The sequence below is a fragment of the Gobius niger genome, assembly GCF_951799975.1.
Source record: "Gobius niger genome assembly, chromosome: 12".
NCBI classification, from domain to species: domain Eukaryota; kingdom Metazoa; phylum Chordata; class Actinopteri; order Gobiiformes; family Gobiidae; genus Gobius; species Gobius niger.
The window spans coordinates 7,438,604-7,460,161 of record NC_136863.1 but is presented as its reverse complement, the minus strand read 5'-3'; the positions used below and the strand labels follow the sequence as shown (position 1 = coordinate 7,460,161).

Genomic DNA, 21,558 nt, shown 5'->3' with positions numbered 1-21,558 from the left:
AGTACAGAAGGTGTTTATCTATCAATATCATGCATGGTGTGTCCTCTTAATGTTTAAAGGGACTATAAGGGGTTTAAAAATGTTAAAAAACTAAGTATTTTCATCCCCTACATGTTCCAGCAATGTCCTAATGTGTAGAATGAGCTCAGACCTGTTCACCACAACTGCCTCTAAAATCCTTCACTTTCACTCAAAATGTTGTTACTTCGGGTCTGAAGTGCCATCATGCATGAGCTTAATATAGAGACTGCAGTTACGCATAAGACCTGAGGTGGCAGTAGTGGGCATAAACATGACCAACTTGTACTAAACTAAACCTTGATTAATGCAGGCCTACTTAAAAAGACTAGATGCAAGTGTTATTCTCATTTAGATCACAAATCAAGCTTTATGATCCAGTTGTCCTCGGAGTTTGGATTGTCATAGATTTGTTATGTAAAATGTCAGTGCATCACATGTCCCACCTTGAATTTCAACTTAAGTAGCATAATTCAAGTTATAAAATACATAAATGGAGTTGCTTTTTTTTTTTTCACTTATAAGTAGGTCCAGGCTTGAATAGCCTCTATAATGCTAATGCTTTAATGTGTGTCATTGTACTTGTATATTCGTGCCCGTGTTTACCTGTTTTGCACAGCCCTCATTCCTGGTTTCCTTTTCTCGACCCCACTCCTGAACTCTGCAGCTCCTCTGTGAGTTTTTCTGCTAATGACGACTCAAGAAAATGCACTTTCCGCACTTTTTCTTTTCTCCTTTTTTTTCTTTTTTTTTTTTTTACAGCGCGATGTCCTTCCTCCCAACGGAGCACATGCATCAATAACACGGTGACAGTGGCTCATGAATATGTAAATGGCCTCGGTCTGGCAAGAAACGCGCTTATTTATTGATGTTTATTGAGAAAATTGTGGCAAAAGGGAGTTTTTCTTCTCCTCATTGTAAAAGAGAAGCCAAAACTGCAGTCAGTGTCAGTCGGGTTAGAAGAAACAGACTTTTGCGATACACAGGTGTTCCTCAAACTGTGGTTTCAAGTTCAAGTGCTGGTTTAGTTAAAGTTAAGCTCCATTTTATTGTCCTCAAATGGAAACAGTTTTTTTTTTACCCATCTTTCAAGGCTAATGGTTGGGGAATAGTTTAAACTGTCTTTACACTTGGTTTTGTCCTGGGTGAGGGTTGTCCTGTATATTTAATCGACTGAACTCCTTATGTAGCCTTGGTTTGTGGCCTCTCTTATCTGTCTGTTAGTCTGGTTTGGATCAAGTTCATTCCTGTTTTATGTGTGTCCAGGTTTAATCCAGTACTGAGCGTAAATAATTGAGACAGTAACAGTCCCTTATGATTTTTTCTTCATCTAATGCTGTGGCACATAAAACATAAGCACAAAACTGTTTCTTACAGAGACATTATTTCATATTATTTCAAATGTGCAGCATCTTGTCAATATCGAGAAGGCCAGAACTGATTTAGTTAAATGACTTTTATTGAGCCGTCTATGTCACCAACCAAAGGGCAAGAACAAATAAACAATAATTACGATAACATTTTGACTTACTGCTCATTACATTAATCTCCCTCCATTAATAAACATTTCAAGTAGCTCAAATTTACACATTAAGCTTGTTTCCTTATTAACCTCCTATCGCCCCACTTCAACTAAGTGCATTTTCTCCCACTGGGTTTTTGAATTTTTCCTTGCCGTATCGGAGAGTCTAAGGACAAGGGACACCCATGGCGTTTATTTTGGACATTACGTTTGCCTGGATACTTCTTTTTTCTTTTTTTTAAATTAAGTGATAGGTAATACACAGGTATAAAGTGATGGGTATATAAGATAAGTGCATATTTACACAAGTGAGAAGGACACAGGGCACAATAGAAGAGACAAATGGGATACACATGGGGAGGGGGGGTTACGTGATTGGATGGATAAGTAAAACAGGACTAAATCAAAGGGGTATGATCATGTGTGATCATATGTCATCATTACATTGACACTCAGACCTCAACCCGCCCCCCTCCACCCATCCTCCTCCTCCTCCCCCACCTATCGGAGAGTCTATGGACAAGGGACACCCACAACGTTTATTTTGGACATTAAGTTTGCCTGGATACTTCATTCGCCTCAACTTTACTTTGTCTTGTTTATTGTTTTGTTTCATTGCTTTAATGTTGCAGCCCGGTGAGGTAACTCCTGTTGTCAACGATTGATGATTGACCAAATCTAAAAGCTTCTCGATTTTAGAGCTTGGCCAGTGTAGCGCCTCATTTGAAAGCTAAGACCTGCAGAACAGATTGTAACTTTTTAATCACATTTGTGAAGCGTTTTTGTCGTGTTTAGTTGTGTTTTCACACTCGTTTTTGTCACTATTTTGACACTTTTTTTCCAAGAAGCTTTTAGATGTGTTTAATACCGAACTGGAAGCTAAAGTCTTTTTTCTGTTGGTCAAGCTCATTTCCTTTACCATACTTCCAGTCACAAGGAAGTTACCAAAGTATAAGGTTTATCCTGTAATACTAAAACCTCATACTGTAGCTATAATATGAACAGAGCTAAACTACTGTGTTGGCTCTTACAAAATATAAAATATCAATGCTGAAGCACCCAAAACAATGTCTTTAAGTCTGTTCTTAAGTCCCATATGTATGATTTGCTCACTTTAACTTTCCTATAGAGTACTGTTTATGATTTAGTGATGCTTAAGTGCTGTTTTAGCCACTCAATTAAGATATAGCATTGCTCCTATTGCATAAATGCGTGTTTCTCTATTACTTATTCTAATTACATCGCCTCTCTCTGCAGTGGACGGCCGTGTTTTAGTGTTACAAATGTACTGCGCCACAGGGGCCCGGCCAGAGCACCATTAGAAATCCCCTGGTAATGCTTATTAGGACAAGCGCGGCACACCGAACATGATTCTTCTGGTGTTTACCGAAACAATTTATTATTTTAAAGAGGGGCTTGTAGCTGCGCTGACCAGTAATTACTTCACACTGAGCTATTTTCTCTCGCTCATTTGGAAAATAATTGTCATTGTGTTTGAAAATATAGGAAGAGCCCAGCCCACGCTCGCACTCAGAGCAGGAGAGCAGCGGCTACAGTGAAATGCAGGATTATAATGAAGCGTTTGAAGAAGGGTGGGAATAGTACCAAAGGTCATACCGAGAGCCCACACCTGCATAGTGTCAGGTGCATTAAAAAAGTCATTGATCGAACTGTGCTTATATTAAAGCCTTAAATGAACACTAAATCTTTCACCAAAAAATATGGTTCAAATCACATTCAATTGCAGGTTTTGCTGAAAATGTATCCACATATTTTTGTGTCCAATACTTTTAAAATCGAATTTGTTTTCTTTGTTTTCTGGAACAATGACAAATCGTTCCATCGTTCCATTTTCTTCTGCTTTATCTGGGGGGACCATGAGGCGACACCAGGCCACAGACACATAGTCCCACCAGTGTGTCCTGGGTCTTCCACAAGGCCTGGAACACCTCCCGAGGGAGGCGACCAGGAGGCATCCGGAACAGATGCCCTAGCCACCTCAGCTGCTCCTTTCGACATGAAGGAGCAGCGACTCTACTCTGAGCTCCTCCCGGGTAACAGAGCTCCTCATGAAGGGCGCACCCTTTTCGGCTGCTTGTATCTGCGATCTCGTCCTTTCGAAATGATTATTGCATAGTTTTTTTTAGCGTTTGTGTCATTACAAATATTGTGTTTAGGTATTAAAATGTATATCTGAATATTTGGACATTGATAAGAATGGAATAGAATAGAATAGAATGCCCCTCCTGGAACCGCCACCTTAACGTGGTGGAGGGGTTTGAGCGCCCGAATGATCCTGGGAGCTCTGTTGTCGGGGGCTTCGTGCCCCTGGTAGGGTCTCACATGGCAAACAGGTCCTGGGTGACGGGTCAGACAAAGAGCGGTTCAGACGCCCCTTATAAGAGACCAACAGGCCCGGTTGCAGGAGGAGCCATAAGAGGCTGGTGCAATGTGATTTGGGAAGCTTCAACAGCTGCCCCCATGACCCGGAAACAGAGAAGTGGATAGGATAGGATAGGATAGGATAGGATAGGATAGGATAGAATAGAATAGAATAGAATAGAATAGAATAGAATAGAATAGAATAGAATAGAATAGAATAGAATAGAATAGAATAGAATAGAATAGAAATTCATCTTTGGCTCATCAACACATAAAAACACAAGTCTAGACAGAAACGTAGAAAAAATAAAACACAAAAAAATAAAAATAAAAAATATTACAGAACAGTCCATTTCTGTGGATATTGTGTTCAGGTCGCTGCTTCATTCAGAATCCCCACAGCACAGGGGACAAAAGATTTCTTAAACACAGTGTTTTTAGCCAGTGGAACTCTGTATCGCCTCCTGGAGTTCAGAAGCTCAAACTGAAGGTTCAGAGGGTGAGTCAGAGGCCATCGCTGGAGCTTTCGTCAGTGTCCTTTTTCCTTGTACAGCTAAGGTCTCCCCATCGATAACACCCTGTCTAGTTTGTTTATTATTATTTATAACTGATTTGTACACAGATTCTAGAATTTGTGGACTGACCTCGATACTACAGAGTTTTCTCAGAAGGTAGAGTCGCTGAGAGCACTTTTTGAACACCTCAGCTTTGCTTTGGATGTTGATCTGGGTGTGGCCAAGGTACTTGAAAGTGCTCACCATCTCCAATAAGTAAATGTTGTCAAATATAATTAATCCATTGTCGATGCACACAACAGCAGACGCTTCATTATGTATAGACCTCATTAACTACCTGAGCACTTAAGAGAAAGGTTAATAAATTGTGATTTGAGTGACTGTCTCTCATCAGTAACGGTGTTAGTGATAATAAGCAAATAAGTGGATCTTGTCATAAACATGCTGATTTGTTTTGTAGCTATGATCAGGAGTTTTTCAAGTGCAAGGTAATTTGGTTGATTTCAGTCTTTATTATTCAATGAAATTATAAAGTAGTTTAGACAGTATGTCCTTTTAGGGGGATACCAAAATGTCTGCCTTTTCTTCCGGGACAGGTCTATCTCAACTCTACTGTCACATGTTCCAAATCCAAGACAATTAATAAGTTGAAAAATCGCAACTTGCTACGACACCTGCAGTTGCGCTTATGGCCTCTAGGGGCAAGAGTTACGTTGTACTGCTTTAACACTCCCTACTTGGACAACATGTTCAGAGTTTAAAGCATCCTTGGTTTATAGACCTATAGTTTGGTCCTGGTTTGGAGCTGATAAAGATTGACTTTAGTCTGTCTGACCGACCTCAGCATCCCCAGATCGGAACAGTTACTTCAATACAAATGTCTTCTCTTTTTTTGGAGTATACAGTATTTTAGTCATGGCTTATTTGATTCCGCTCCTTCATCCTCCCGTCTCTGCGCCCGCCTGTGTTTATGATCTTTCTGTTTTCCGCTCTGTACAGCACTGTTTTCTGAAGCACATTTACTGCTGTTATTTAGGACCCAAGGCCTCGCTGTTACACGCCCCATGTGCCTTCGAGCACCTCACAAGTGAAAGGGATAAAACCACGCACATCTTCATCCAGATTTCCATCAGAGCACAATCGTCTCTATAATGGGAACTTCCACTTTTTAGTCCTTGTGTTGGAGAAAACATGTGTAATACTTTATTTTGCTTTATATGTTGTAATAAGAATCACCCCGACACCATTATGTTGGCCATTTCAAAATGTGCTATGGGTTATTACTACAGCAGCCATGCCCCAAGTCTAGGACAGGAGTAGGCAACGTCAGGCCCGGGGGCCAAATCCGGCCCTACACACAGAACCTCTGGCCCCCAAGAGGATTTTGAGAAATATTTTCATGCAAATATGAGATGAAATTCTAAAAATGCGAGAAACAGTGTCAGTATTTCCTAGCACCACACTTACTCATATATAATGTAAAACATGATTCTCAACTTGTGGGTCAGGACCAGATGTTCTACATTTTCCATTGTAATCTGCATCAGTTAAAATGAATGTTATTGGGCTGTTTTTAGACGATATTTGACAATTTACAGTTTTATTTGGGTTGCAGCTTGTCACCCTTGGGTAATGGTGGGTCCCAAAGCCATGACTTGAAAACCACTAATGTAAAACATTGGCATTTGCAGAAAAAAGTATAAAATGGTGAGGTTTTGGCTATTATTAAAGTCAGCCCTCCACAATGCAAACTTGCCTACCCCTGGTCTAGGACATCATGGCCCCCTATAATAATGTATGTGTTTTATATGTATTTTTTCATTTAAGTTAATTTTTTCAGTTTACTTGTTTTGTACACAAGTTTTTGGGGCCCCATTGGGAAGCACTATACTACAGTATAGATAGATTGTCTTTCCTGGGTTTGGTTTATTCTTTTTTTTAAGCATTTGTTTAAGCATTTTCTCATTTGGTTTGTGTGATGTTTGTGTACAGCCTGTGTTAGTAGTTAGTGTTTGTTTGGAGGGTCCGGTCCTTCAGTTTGTCATCTTTTTAATCACTCATGAATAAATATTAGCAGTAACATGAGTCTTAAAGCTGGGGTACCTGACTTTTTATTGTGTAAACACAGCTAAAAACCAACCTTATTGCATTGTCTTCGGCTGAATTTTTATTGAGCGATGGAACATAGATGTAGAATCTAAATTAATGCAATTTATTTTCATGGTCTCCGTGTTCTGTGGCATGTAAGCAAAGAGTCAGAAGCTTTTTTGGATTTCAATTCAGCTCAGTCCAGACACATTAGGGTTATGATTAGAGTTATTTTCTCTAATTATGCATATCCAAATATCCTATCTGCCAGTGCTATACCTCATTCGAAAGCCAAGACCTTCTAGATATTTGCAAGATGTGTGTGAGTGAAACACTGCATGACATTTGCCATCCCTAACCCTAATCATGACCCTAACTCACTGATCAGGGAGATGGCAAATAACAGGTTAAAGAGCCGCTTGGTGGTCACACAATGACCACGATTCCTGCTCCAAAGGTGTTTTCTGTAGTCGACACCCCTCGCTCCTTTTCCTAAGAATGTAGTTTGTGAGTGAGAGGTTGGTGGTGAACAGAGTGCACAGGTTTCCGTCAGCCCTTGAGCAGCTTTGTCTGATACGAAGACTGAATGTAAAGCATCTTGTGTCCAAACGAAGCGCCGTATTAAGCAATGCATTCTTAATATTATTCATTATTCTTCCGTTTTGGCGACACCTTGCTCTTTTAGGTAGCACAGTGGACAACATTAATAAAATTCCCCACATAGTTCAGCTTTAATCTCTCTGAGAAAACACGCGTCTTTTTGTTCTCAGACTAATTAATACCCAGAATAACGATCCTTCTGCTTTCCCTTCCAGCTACATTTTGCATATTTTCTCAACATCTTTTTCTTTCCATTTCCCAGGGTAAATCTTTTTAATCCTATGTGTGCACATCCACAGATGCTGATGCCGTGCTGATCCTTTCTGCAAGTTTCCTTTCTTTCCCCCTACACGTGTGCAGAAAAAGCTCATTATTTTAGCTAAAGTTCAAGTTGAAAATGCCATGATGCCTGTTAGCGCTACAGCAACTGATATTTCAGCGCAGGAATCATACAAGAAGTCTTAATTAATATCCAAGGGGCATCACCAAGCTGTTACTGACTTAGACAAGGGACCTTCCCCATCAGTAGGGCAACACTGGAGGATTCGAGCATGTGGTGAATTTATGCAGCAAATCATGGAATAGAAAACCAAAGGGAAATGCAGCTAATATGAGGCAGATTGAATTCTGTGTATCTTGATTTTACGCTAACAGAGAACAGAAACTAATTACGATGATGATTACGGCAAGTTTGAAGAAGGAAATTACTTTATTGATCTGTAAGTTTTCTCATTTTAACATTTCAGTGAGCCAGTGTTGTCATGTTTGGAGAGACTTTGCAGCGACACATTTGCTCGCATAGTGGGGGCTTCAAAAGCAGTGTTTATTAGCAGGGCTGGATTTAAGTAAAATGGGCCCGGGGGCTAAAACATTTTCAGGGCCCCCATATGCCTGTCTGATTTCTCTCTCTCTACAATGAAAGGATAAATGATGTATTATTATTATTATTATTTTAACATGCAGAAGCAACTTCTTAAACATAATACAAAACTTGTGTAAACAGTTTTAACGTAATGACCCCAATTTGAGCTCCGGGGCCCTCACAGAAGAACCTTTCCGACTGCCAGACTGGTGGGGGGACACATTTAAAAGGGGGGGGTTCTCCCACAGAGATTCTTTTATTTCAATGGTGCAATTTGGTGCATTTTAACAGACCAATAGGTACATATTTTTCCCCAGTGTCAACTCAATGAAAATGGCTCAGACCTTGTTTAGAACTGGTTTAACCCTGGTTCAGTCTTGGTCTTGGTTTTGTCCTGGTATAGTCCTGGTTTAGACCTGGTTTAGTCTCGGGTACAAAGTCATATGATTAAGTCTTACATGTGAGGGAGTCTGCAAAGTGAGAGGGAACTCTCTCATTTTCTCCTTATGCCCAGGGGCCCTTCAACCTGCTGGGCCCCTGGGCACAGCCCCTGTAAGCCCCTGCATGGATCCGGCCTTGTTTATTAGTCATGGGCAAAAAAAACTTGTTCTGCTTCAAAGCACTGTGTCGGAGCCTGTTTCGCTAACAGCTGGTCACATGACTAAAGTGTCAAATGTCTCGGAAAGGGCTTCACTCTGCAGGTTGTGTATCAGTGTGTTTTGCGGCTCAGTGAGTTTCCTTGACAGCTTTGGGCGGCGAAGCGCGTTTTCTGGTCAATACTTTGGCGATGTAAATCCTAAGTGATCAGTAAATGTGCTGCATTTCCCCCGTTTCCCATTTAACCACGTTCATATGGTGCAAGTTTTCTGAAGCATAAGGAGCATGATCGACAGCAAATAGTGAATAAATTAGCTCTGACAGAATGAAATAAACAAGATCACACATTGATGTCCTGCCCTGATGATATAATGCATCCCTGGTCTCGGAGCAGAAGACGGCCCCGCCCACTGCCGCTCCGTGGAACAGCACCACATTACTGATTACCTATGCTTGATCGGATCATTCAAACATCAAATCAGATTGTTTGGATAAATGTCATGAAGACGCCACACTCCTGTTTGAAACCTCTCTAACACACCTGACAGATTGTGTTGGTGCTTCTGTCATGTTTATGAGAAGTTGCAATAATAAGGTTTGGCCACAAGATGTCAGTGTTCAAACAGAATGAAGCAGCTCTGAAGCGCAGAAAGGCTTCATTCACCATCACCCATGTTTATCAAACCGGTGATATTCAGGCCCCTCAGAAACTTCTGTTTTTGTGTAATTTAAAGACAATTTTATGCATATTTTTGTCCTTACTTACACTGCTAAGAGTAACTTAGAAATAAGTAAAGGTTTTTTTCAAATTTGAATTGAATTGATTTGAACTGATAAGGGGGGGAAAAATCTGTATTTTTACACATAAATTAAGAAAAACATTCTATTGCACTTAGAATTAGGTGATGAATCTCAATTTACTCTAAATAATGTAGTTGTATCTTATTTTAAGTGCAAAGAATGCTTTTTCTTCTGACTTTTTTTTTACTTGCCAAGAAAAAATGGTAACGCTTTATATCAAGGTGTGCTCATTAAGTTTTAAGAACATATTTGTAAGCATATGCTTGTAAAGTTTTAACATACTGCTTATTATTCTGTTAACATATTAATAGGCCATTAATAATATGCTTATTCACAGCCAACCCTTAACCTATCCCTAACCATAACCCTAAAATGATTACTAAAGCGAACTTCATCGAATACAATAAGACTACTTGCTGTGTAGTCTTATTGTAGATCCAATTTAGCTGTTTTGCTTTTAGTTTTGGTACTCTGCTAAATATTTACTTTGATAGTACGTGGTGTAAATAATCTTTTTATCTGCTATATTTCTGCAAAACAATCATAAGGGACTAATCACACAAATAATACATTAAATGGTATATTTTCTCGTCCATGAGAGTCATATTAACTTTAGGATTGCACTCTCCCTATTCGCGTCACAATATTGTTGTTTTTCTCAGACCAATAAAAAAACATTTGACTTTATACAGTACATATGGATTTTTTTCTCAGACCTGAAATAGAGTTAGTTTCTTTTTTGGGTGTTAGCATTTTACCTGGAAAGACGACAAGTTGATATTCGGGTCCTGAATCCTCTTTAAATGTCAGTGTGCAGCGCGGGTTGATGTGTTTTGACATGTTGAAATCCCGGCGCATGTTTCCCCGATCCACAAAGCAGTAAAAAAAAACACCATCACGGTCTGAGTACAGCTGCTGGCACCATGTTTGACCTCCCCACAGCGACACATGGTTCAATCGGAATGGGAAGTTGTGTTTTGGGTGACATTAACCCTCGTCCTATTGGGGTTTCTAAAGTTTTAAATGTATTCTTATTGTGATAACCTCTCAGTACATCAGACAGATCATACTAAAAACAGGATCCTTGTCCTATCAACACATTCGGTATTATAGTGACTATTTCTCGGCTCTCACTAGTGTAGTGTTGTGAGTAAATACCGCTCTATTCTCTGAGCTGGATTTTCATTTGGACTATCCTGCTACTATACCTTTTCAAAGCATTACTCACACCTGCAAATAAACATTTAGCTGAAGCCTCACCCCAAAAAGAATCATGCTCTAATATTTTGTTGGACCATCTCTAGTTTTGGTGAGAGCACATATTCACCATGACATTGTTTTAATAAGCATCTACGGTGTTAAAGATCACCCAGATCTTTGATTGATGATGGGGAGTGTGACCACCAATTCTTAATGAGGTTTCTTATTGGGGTTAAGATCTGGACTCTGTGGTGGCCAACCTTTGTGTGGAAATGAAGTCGGATGCTCCCTGAACCACTCTTTCACCTTCTTTCATTGTCATTTTTAGAGCGGGGCTTACATTACTTTTTTCTCGATACTGGTTCTTTAATGATACCTGGTTTACGATACCGATACCTGAACAATACGTTGTATGCTAAATACTATTTATATACTAAAATATTTGTCATCTAGAACCAGAAAACAGAACAATGATGTTATTTATTCAATGAAAGACTTTTTGTTTTTCATTTGTATCGTTGGTAACGCGTTGTAATAACTACACCTTATTTAACCTTAATCTCTTTCCCCCTTGGACGCCTAATACCAACAACCCGTACATATATTAGTAGGGCTACACATAGAGCAAAAAAAATCTGCGAAAATATATCCTTGAATCCTTTAGGTCCGCCTTGTGTGGGTTGTGGTGGCCCCCACCTATCGCAGCCTCTGTTACTAGCGAAAAACTGGAACCTTTTTTAATGGTCGTCAAATAACGTCTTTAGTGATATAGTGGAGGTGTCAAAACACATTATTAAAGGAATAGGCCACCGTTTTTACATACTGAGATATGTTCCTACCTTAGCTTTGACGAGTTCTATAGGACCTGTCTGGTCTTCCCCCGTGCCTTCAGTCACGTAAACACAGCGCAGACGGCGTTAGCATTTAGCCTCTCCCTCTCTCCACTATAGCTCCAAAACAGGTCAAGATAGAAGCTACCAAGCTCTTCCACGTTTTCCCTTTTTAAATATGGTTACGTGAAGTGTTACACTACAAAGTATAATTACACAAAATTAAACAATGTGGATTTTCTAAGCGGATAAAAGGGGGAACTATATTGTAAGGCGTAATAATACCAGGAGTAGTTTGGCATCCGCACAGTAAAGTGAAGATTACTGCGCGGATTTCGAACTACTCCTGGTATTATTACGCCTTACAAAATAGTCCCCCCTTTTATCCGCTTAGAAAATCCACATTGTTTAATTTTGTGTAATTATACTTTGTAGTGTAACACTTCACGTAACCATATTTAAATAGGGAAAACGTGGAAGAGCTTGGTAGCTTCTATCTTGACCTGTTTTGGAGCTATAGTGGAGAGAGGGAGAGGCTACATGCTAACGCCGTCTGTGCTGTGTTTACGTGACTGAAGGCACGGGTGAAGATCAGACAGGTCCTCAAGAACTCGTCAAAGCTAAGGTAAGAACATATCTCAGTATGTAAAAACGGTGGCCTATTCCTTTAAGGTGTATGTCAAATGTCGTCTTTATGGGGGAAAGAGCTAATAGCTGATGAGTTAACACTTAATTTAACATGAACAATTCACTGGTTAAGTGTGACTCACTTACTGAACTACTTATTTTATACTCACTACTGCCACCTCAGGTCATATGTGTAACTGCACCTTCTATATTAAGCTCGGGCATGACGGCACTTCGGACCCAAAGTAGCAACTTTTCGAGTGACAGTGCTGGATTTTAGAGGCAGTTGTGGTTGAAACATGCAGGGGGAGGAAAATACAGACTTTTAACATTTTTCAACACCCGTATAGTCCCTTTAACAATGAGCAAGTGAAGTATGTGAAGAACTATTCATTATGAGTTAGGAATTGACTATAGTAGTTGAGACGTAATTCAATGTTAGTCACAGTTAACTAAAGAATTGTTCATTATGAATTAAGTGTTGATTCATCAATTATTAAGGCTAAATAAGGTGTAGTTATTATACAGTGTTTCCATATCATTTATTTGAGCATTTAGTGCTGTCCCTGGACCAGCAGCATCAAAACTTGGTCTCTAAAGATATCAGATTTTTTCGGTTCCTGCTTTTGATGCTATTATTTTTTAGAGCAAATGCTTGGTAAATGACCCCATAGTGTTGCTGAACCGATACCCGACCAACTGCAGCAGATCATTGTTAGGGAAATACTAAAGGAGTCCGGAGGAGATGTGGATGGAGAGACGGGACACAGTCTGGATGTCTTACATGGTAGAAGTTTATTACCGTATTACAGGCCTGGAGACATTTGAACAGTCAACACAATGTTCAGAGCATTGATCATTCAGAGTCTGGGGATACTTCCACATGAAGAGAGCTATATAGCCTCGGTTACACGTAGGCACTAACAGTCTACCTCTCGGACAATGTGCCACGTTGACTAGGCCACAAGTCATGTAGAAGGTCGGCGCCTGAATGTTCCCCTTTGACAGTACAATATGATAAGATTCGAAAGGAATGTGCCATGGCTGAATTAACTCTATAATTCTCCATCAATCATAAATGTTCCACTGTGAGTAAATCTGTTCTTGTCAAAGGGTTCACTATGACACATAAAATATATTTAGTCCGTGTTTCTTTTTTTATATATTTATGTGAGGCTTTCTCAGGAAACATTAGGATTTTCACATTCTTTTATGTTTTGTTTCTCATAATTTATGTCACTACAGAAAGATAATAAACCATACCTTAATCATCCCAATAAATCGTGTCTTGTGTGTGCACTTCAGGACTGGGAGTTCCCGCACTTCATGGGCGACCTGGACATGAATCTTCCCGGGATGCCCACCACTCACGTCAAGGTCAGACTCCCCCTGTGCAAGAGGATCTTTAAAGACGAGTACCACATCCACATCACAGGTAAAAGCAAATGTGCGGTAATGAATCTGCGTACGGCTTTATAGCTACAATCCAAATCCTGTCGAAATCGCAACCTTGCCGTGAGTTTAGACTGCTACGCATGTTTTTCTTCTGCTCCTTCTGTTGAGTGTGCAGGGAGTACATGCTCTAAAATGCAGTTAATATTTCAGTCTCTCAAATGTCTAAGCTCCTTTCAGAATGTACTGTGGACTAAATATTGCTTCTTGAACCCTTAAGTCCAGTGGATTATGGGTTGTTTTATGACCATTATATTTTGTGAATGTTTTGTGACTTTTCTGTCTCTCTTTTCAGTAACTGTGTTCCGGTACAGCTAAGTCAGAGGGTATTTAGAAGATAGTTACTTTGCTAATATCAAGGGAATGCATTAAAATTGTATCATCCAATCAATAAGAGAAAATGTAAAATTAGTCTAAATAATTGTAATTATTCTTTGGATCTGGACCTTTATTTTGAAATGTATGCACAAATATGACAATTTATGGATAATCTTCAATACCTTGTACATTTTTTACTGTAGTGGCACCACATTTACACTAGTTACCAATAGTCAAAATAGCAACTTAATACAACCTTTATGTTTTATTTTGAAATTTACGTCAAAATATGATGATTTATGGATGGCAAATTACTCACCTTTTCGCTGTGTTTTCAATCATTTAGACTGAAAGTTGGTTGTTGTTGTTAGCAGCAGCAGTAAACTAAGTTACCCTGTTAGCCGCTGCAGTTTGTCACACTTTCCCAAACTCCTCTGTTGAGTGGGATGCAAAGCAGCAATTTTCCAATTGTTCAAAAGAAGAATGATCTCCCAACATAAAAACGAAGATGAAAACTTGTCCATGGAGCATTAAAACGTGCTCTCCGTGCGTGCTATGGTTTGCCAGTGTTATAATCTGCAGACTGGAGCGGCTGCACATTTGTGACAGCAGATACACAACCTGTTCTCCCACTTTTTTCTTTCTTTTGTCTAATTAGTGGTAAATAAGCAAATTAAACATTAATAAACGGCAGTGCCATTAACTTACACGTGTTTAATCCTACATCAAGAGTATACCCTACAAAAATATATGATGTATTTAAAAAATATTTAAAGTATTCAGAATACAGCACTCGTTACAAAATACATTTTCAGGCAAGTATTCAGTATTCTGTAACGTAATACATTTTTAAAGTATTCTCCCCAACACTGTCTGAAAGGTGCTTTATAAATAAATGTTACTTACTTAAATTATAAAGCTAATCGCTATGGGCCGGGTGATGATGTGGCTACGCTAGTTCCGCAGGCCTGAACTTGTGTGCACCAGTACTTTGTGTTCCTGTTCACTTCCTATTCATTATTTACACAGACCCGTTCATATAATATATCCAAACAGTGGGTTCCTGGTAGATGTCACTTACTACGTGTTAAGTGCTTGCTGTAGGATGTAAATACTTCAGCGGGGGAAGAATCTGAGGTCAGCAAGTTTATCTTTAAGGCAAGGCAAGGCATGGTGCTGAGTATCTCAACCTGGAGACACTCAGACAGAGACAAAAGCGGCAATTAGAAAGCTTTCTTGGCATGCATGGATATAGGTTTGACACTGGCAGAAGACTTAAGTGTTACGTATTGACGTTAAGAAGCATGAGCAGGTTAGATAAGCGTTAGGGATGTCTTTCCCCGGGGTGGTGTCGGAGGTTGGAGAAGGACGGTGGAGGGGCGGAGGTGGGTTGCAGCACGACTGACGAGAGGACGAGGCCGTGAAGGACGAGGGCTAAATGCGGATTCCTGGGCTATGATTGGCTGCAGAGAAGATGTGACTATGAGGTGATGCTTGGATGATGCTGGAATGAGTCAACCAGGTTGGATTTACGCCAAGGCTTCATTTAACAGAAGTGATCATCTTCTAGGAACACACTGTCCACCTCGTAATCTTTCGAAAATATGATTATTCAGAGCCAGTGTCCTTTGGAAATGAATAGGACATGAAGTGCTGGAGCTCACAACTTTGTGTTAGCAGATGTAGCCACACATCTTGTAGTTAGACTTTCTTTTTTTCAAATGTTATTTTACTAATTAACCTCTTACCCCCCGGTTTAACCGAGCACATTTTCTCCAGTTTGGCTGGACGAAAAAGAGGATGAGTGGTGGGGGGGAAAGCAACAAAAGGGCGACAAAAACACAATTAAAAAGTGGTGAAAAAGCAAAGAAAGAGCCACAAAAAAGTGACAAAGAAGCAACAAAAGAGCAACAAAGACGTGCCAGAAAAACAACAATAACACTATAATAAAGTGTCAAAAACATGACAAAAAAGTGACAAAAAGCAAGGAAAAAAGTAATGAAGAAAGCAACAAATAATGACAAACACGATAAAAAAGACTTCGAAAACCAGACCAGAAAGAGACAAAAACCTTTGCTTTCAAATGAGGTGTTACACTGGCTTATAGGCTGTAAGCTCCAGTAGAGAAGCTTTAGATTTGGATAATGCGGAACTTAAAAGAACAGGCCACCGTTTTTCCATACTGAGATATGTTCTTACCTGAGCTTAGACGAGTTGATGCGTAACTGTCTGGTCTTTTTGCGTGCGCTCAGTCACACAAAAAGACCACAGATGTTGTTAACATTTGTTTGCTTGCAACAACAACAGAACATATCTCAGTATGGAAAAAACGGTGGCCTAATCCTTTAAGGTGAGGGTTAAGGTTTTTTTGCCATCTTTATATAGCCTCACATAGCATAGCTAAAGGAACATTGGGGGATTTTTCTTGCACTAGGGTCCACCCATAGTAAAACTGTTACACTATTGGACTAATCGCCTCGCTTGGATTTACTGAATCAGTTAGTGCAGGGGTGTCCAAACTACGGCCCGCGGGCCAACTGCCCACTTTTAATTGGCCCGCGGCAAATTCTAAAAATATAATTGAAAAATGAAAATGAAAAAAATTTAAATCCATTTATAGAGAGCTGTGATGAAGGCTGTTTTCTTTACTTTAAGCATGTTTAGCAATTAAAAAGCATCAGGGTTTCCCACTAATACATTAGTTTGTACTACAAAAAGCTGTACCCTGTGTATATTAACCACAAATTATTATTTTCATAGCAGCATAATACTCAAAAAATAGTTATTATTTATTGCTTAAAATGCACCAGAATGCATGAAAACGTCTAAATGAAAAGAAAGAAAATCTCCCGGAGGAGGGCCCCGGGACCCCCCCTAGAGGTCGATCTCTCCCACCACAGTCCCCTTGAAATCTGTAGGAAACACTGAGCATAGTTAACATTTTTTTTTATTTGCTTAATTTAATACAGTAGAGGTGAAGTTATATATCTGACCTCGACTGAGTGTGGCCCAGTTTTTTGTATAATTTTCTGTAAGTGAAAAAAGTTTGGACACCCTTGAGTTAGTGCTAAAAAAAAATGATTATTGTTGAAGATGGCTTCTCAGATGTAGCGACGATCCAGTTTGCAGCAAATGGTTCTGATTTTGGGAGATCTTTTGTTTTATTCATGACGATAAATATGTTTTTGACCCCAATAAACTAACCTCGCATATTATTGCCCCTGAAATGCAACACTAGTTTGCATTCGCTCCATTCACAAGACTAATGATGATTGTATTTCCTCTGGGCTATATTTAGGACAAGCTATTATTTTGGTGTTGGGGGGGGAAAAAGCGCAGGGCCATTCATTGTTGCATGTAGTGTAACGTCAAGCTCCACATGCAAATACACAGCACAGAATCGACCAAACAGCTGCAGATAACTGATGCCGCGAAGACAGGGAGGCACTAAAATATCCAGGCGGGAGACGGAGAGTGGCCTATTTCCCTGTGTTCTTCTGTGGATATCATACATGCCTGGCTGCTCCACTTTCCCCGCTTCTCATTGGCGGGCGAGAGTTTGATTGGTGCACCTCAGAAAGCATTTATAATATATGTGCGGTTGATACGGCACACACAGGTGGCTCCGCTCTCGCCTCGGTGTCTGCCCTTTATTCCTGTGGCGCATCTCATCGCTCCTAAAATCGCTTCACCCCATTTCACGTTATACTGCGCACTGTCTATTAAAGCCGCGCAGGAAGCAAATAACAATGCTTTTTTTTTTCTTTTCTTCACATACTTTATGGAAGGTGTTGAAGAGCGGAGAGAAACATTCAGTAAATTGTCTGAACCAGGACTCAAACCCAAGGCGCTTTTTTTTTTTTTATCCAACCCCGGATAAAGCGGAAGAAAATGGATGGATATTTTGAACATTTTAATAAAATGGGAGTGGTTTTGGTAATGCTTTATATTAAGGTGCGCCCAAAAATTATTTATCCGGGTCACGGCACCAATTGTTAGGACCCGGCTCTTTTAGAAGTAAGATAAGACGTATTGGTAATTAATAGGCCATTAATAATATGCTTGTAAAGATATTAATTAGCAGCGACAACGCAACAAAAAAAGTGACATCAGTTTTGTAGGTCTTAGCTTTCAAATGAGGTGTTACACTGGCCTATTGCTGGGTTACAGGTGACGTCACATCATTCTAAAGGCCTATACTATTATATAGAGGAAAAATTATTTTGTTTCTGAGGAATTTTTTGGTGTTGTACAGAGAGATCGTGGACCGATATTAATGATCATTTTTCTAATTCATACATTTTCTTTTGAAAGTGTAATGCTGTTAATTAGAAAAACTGGCTCCTGTCCCCCGCTGGGTCCGGTGACATCCCATTCTAGAACCTGCAACCCAGCTATAGGCTGTGAAGCAAAGAAGCTTTTAGATTTGGGTAAAGCTTCTATTATTTCAGGCTGTAATTGTGTAGAATTATCACATTTGCATTAAAAAAGTACCATCTCTTGGCTCAAGCTTCTTGTTGAATTGGCTCCAAACTGTTTCTAACCTCATTACATAATTCTAAACAGATAACTAATGCTCATCAATACCATATTAATAGTGTACTTACAGAGCACCCCTTAATATCAAGCGATACCGAAGTGTATCTATAATGCCACCCCATTTTTCATTCAGTATTTACAATACAGCTGCAAAAACCTAGTACTCATGACAACCTGAAGACTTCTTCTACACAACCGGGAGCCCCAAGATTTACAGCAATGATATTCAGAACACAAACAAAGCAAATATGAATACAATTATGTGATTGTTATTTATTGTTAACAGTACGAGACTTCTATGTTTATGGCTGTAGCTGTGTTAGCCTTGAAGCTAACGTTAAATCGACGCTAACAGTTTATAAAATATCACCACTATCTGTAATGATTTTTATGTAACACACTTGGCTTGACGTTTAATCGCGTTTTCTTCTTTTTTTTTAAATATTATGTTATTTTTAGTTTACGTTAAAATGTGGACAGGGCGTAGTCTTCTTTATCCTACACTGGCCAACAGGAAGTTAGCTAAAAAACTTAATTATCGTCCTTGTTCAGCTCTGTAGCCCCTGAAGACCATGATTTTATACATTGTTTTGAATTGGCGAACCGTGGAATAGTACTGAAGTGACTCAGTGCATGATATTCCAGAATGAAAAATAAAAAAGATACTAATACATAGCTATTCAAGTACAAATATTGGTCTTCGCAATTCATTTGAGACAGGAGTTCGAAGTGTGTGTCTCAGAAATCATTCATCATATATATGTGGTTGATATAGCAACACAGGTGTCTCCACTCCCGCCTCGGTGTCTGGTTTATTTCCTGTGGTGCATCTCATCTTTCCCGAATTCGCGGCCTCCTAATGTTTTTGAATAATATACCTGCAGAAGCATAAACACCAGACTGCTATGCTCAATTCAGCCAATCTGTGACCACTATGCTATGCCCGTGTACGTCGCTGCCTTAAGAGCACACTGGCCATCGAGTTTTACCATATTGTGATTTGTCTTTACATTTTCAAACTCCAAACTCTGTAAAACTGCAAGGCTGTTGGATTGAAGCAGGGCCATCAAACGTTTTGTTGCCAATTGCTAACAAGGTCGCAAGAAGTAAGTTTACTGGAAAAGAAAAACATAAAGTAGCTGTTGACTGAAGAAAAATCAAGCTAGTGCTGTCAATTTCAGCAGCTGCAACCGAGCTGAAGTGTCCAGAAATACAAGGTGTTCACAGTGCAGAGAGACATTGCCCATGTGAGAAAAGTGGAAACCCTCTGACAGATGTCTTTTTGTTTCCATGTTGTGCGAAAGAAAGACCCTGCGTAATAACTCAGCACACCTGATTCAGAGTGTGGACCTGCTTCAGCCACACTTCCTCTCATTACATGGACGGCCATCACCTGGGACACTTCAATCCAACAGACTTTCAATTTGACTCAGTTTAGAGTTTGGTTTTGGTTTTCATCTGTCACAGTCTACATGCAACAACACAAGGCACACCAGAGGGTTTTCATTCAAGGCCAAGCAACTTCCTTTAGAAAATAAGAAATATACAAAACGGTATTTGTTATTTACTGTATATTTGCAGATTGGGATGATTTTAATCTGTAAAGCACTTTGTGTATGAAACGCATTTAATAAAGTTTGCTTGGACTTGATTTGATTAAGAAAAATGCAAACATAACACATTCCCCCTCACAGATGTGGCATATCAGGATGCTGAATACACTGAATATTGCACAGATGCACCTTGGGCTGTCTACGATAAAAGGACGCTTTATTTGATGGTCAGAAAACCAGTCAGTGTCTGGTGCGACCACTATTTGCCTCACACAGTGCAGCACATAGTAGGTGCATTGTATTGATGGCATTTTGAATGACACGATCCCCATTGAGCATGTTTGGGATGCTCTGGATTGGCTTATACAGTACGACAACAGGATGTACTGCACGAGGCGAGGCAAATGGTGGTCATACCTAGCAGGGCTGAAAGATATATCGTATCGAGTTATGAACATTCAAGATATTAAAATATAAAAAGCAAGATAGAAATAATATAGATTTTGATCAATAAAACTGCACTCTTTTGTATTTTGTTTTTATTTTTCTGTAAATGCTTGGTTTTCACTTAAACCATAGTTATATTGTATCGTATCGATATTGAGATATCTGGCATGAATATCAAGATATGAAATTTTGTCCATATCATTCAGCCCTAATACCTAGCCTGGCCTTAGCCATCCGTAAACTCTGGTCAATTATCTTTTCCCTACATGTACGTCTGGGTTTGATCTCAGTGGCCATGCTACATTGGTTGAATTTCAACCTACCATTCAGCGAGCGGGGGAGGCGGGGCTTGTAGGTGACGTCAAGCATTTGTGGGTTGTAGTTTGGCAATGGTGGCGGATACAAAAGTAATGGAAGCTCTTCAATCTGGTCTGGCTCGGCTTCCAAATATCCAGAAATTAAAATTGATTCGTTGGAATGCGCAAGGAATGTTCCCAAGAGTTATCATAGAGCTATGATAGTTATGATAGAGTTATGATAGAGTTATGATAGAGTTATGATAGAGCTATGAAAGCTGCTTCACTCACTCAGGCGCATTACATAAGTCACGACCAAACGCTAGCAAAAATCAGATCCATTTGTTTCAAAGGAGTTCACCCCTCCCACCTGATAACGGAGCTCAATTGTGAAGATCCAGTATGGTAAAACCAGGCTAGGTCATACCAGAAACTAACTCAGAAAACCTGTTATGACTTAGCCTGGTTTTACTGGTTCACTACCCTTCCAATGAAGCAAAACTGAACATTTCAGATTGTCCTTTTATTGTAGACAGCCTAAGGCACACCTGAGCAATATTCACCTGTCTAATCAGAATCGTGATATACCACAGCTGAGGGGGGATGGATTCTCTTGACAAAAGAGAAGTCCTCACGAACACAGGTTTTGACAGATTTGTGAACAATATTTTGGAGAAATGTGTCTTTTGTGCGTATAAATGAGAGCAAAAACAACAGTGTTGAGCGTAGTGTTGTCTGGCGCTACATCACGCACACACACAGACATTTTGAAAACCCAGATACCATCTTTGCATGAACTACATTAACTGGAAATGGAAAAATCTTACACACAATGAAATGAGACTGATCCACCATGTAATTTACTAATACGGGAAACCTCTCTGAGCTTCTTTCTCGGTTATTGCAATATT

General features: G+C 39.6%; 1 protein-coding gene across 1 annotated transcript in view; it reads left to right on the top strand.

Moving 5' to 3' along the window:
• The window catches only part of tmem117 (transmembrane protein 117), a gene marked incomplete at its 3' end in the record, with an annotated part of 118,675 nt that overhangs the window by 91,078 nt on the left and 6,039 nt on the right, over positions 1–21,558 (top strand). Inside the window, exon 7 of the mRNA XM_079567113.1 lies at positions 13,348–13,477. Coding sequence (XP_079423239.1) covers positions 13,348–13,477 — 130 coding nt within the window. The remainder of the gene's footprint in view (positions 1–13,347; positions 13,478–21,558) is intronic.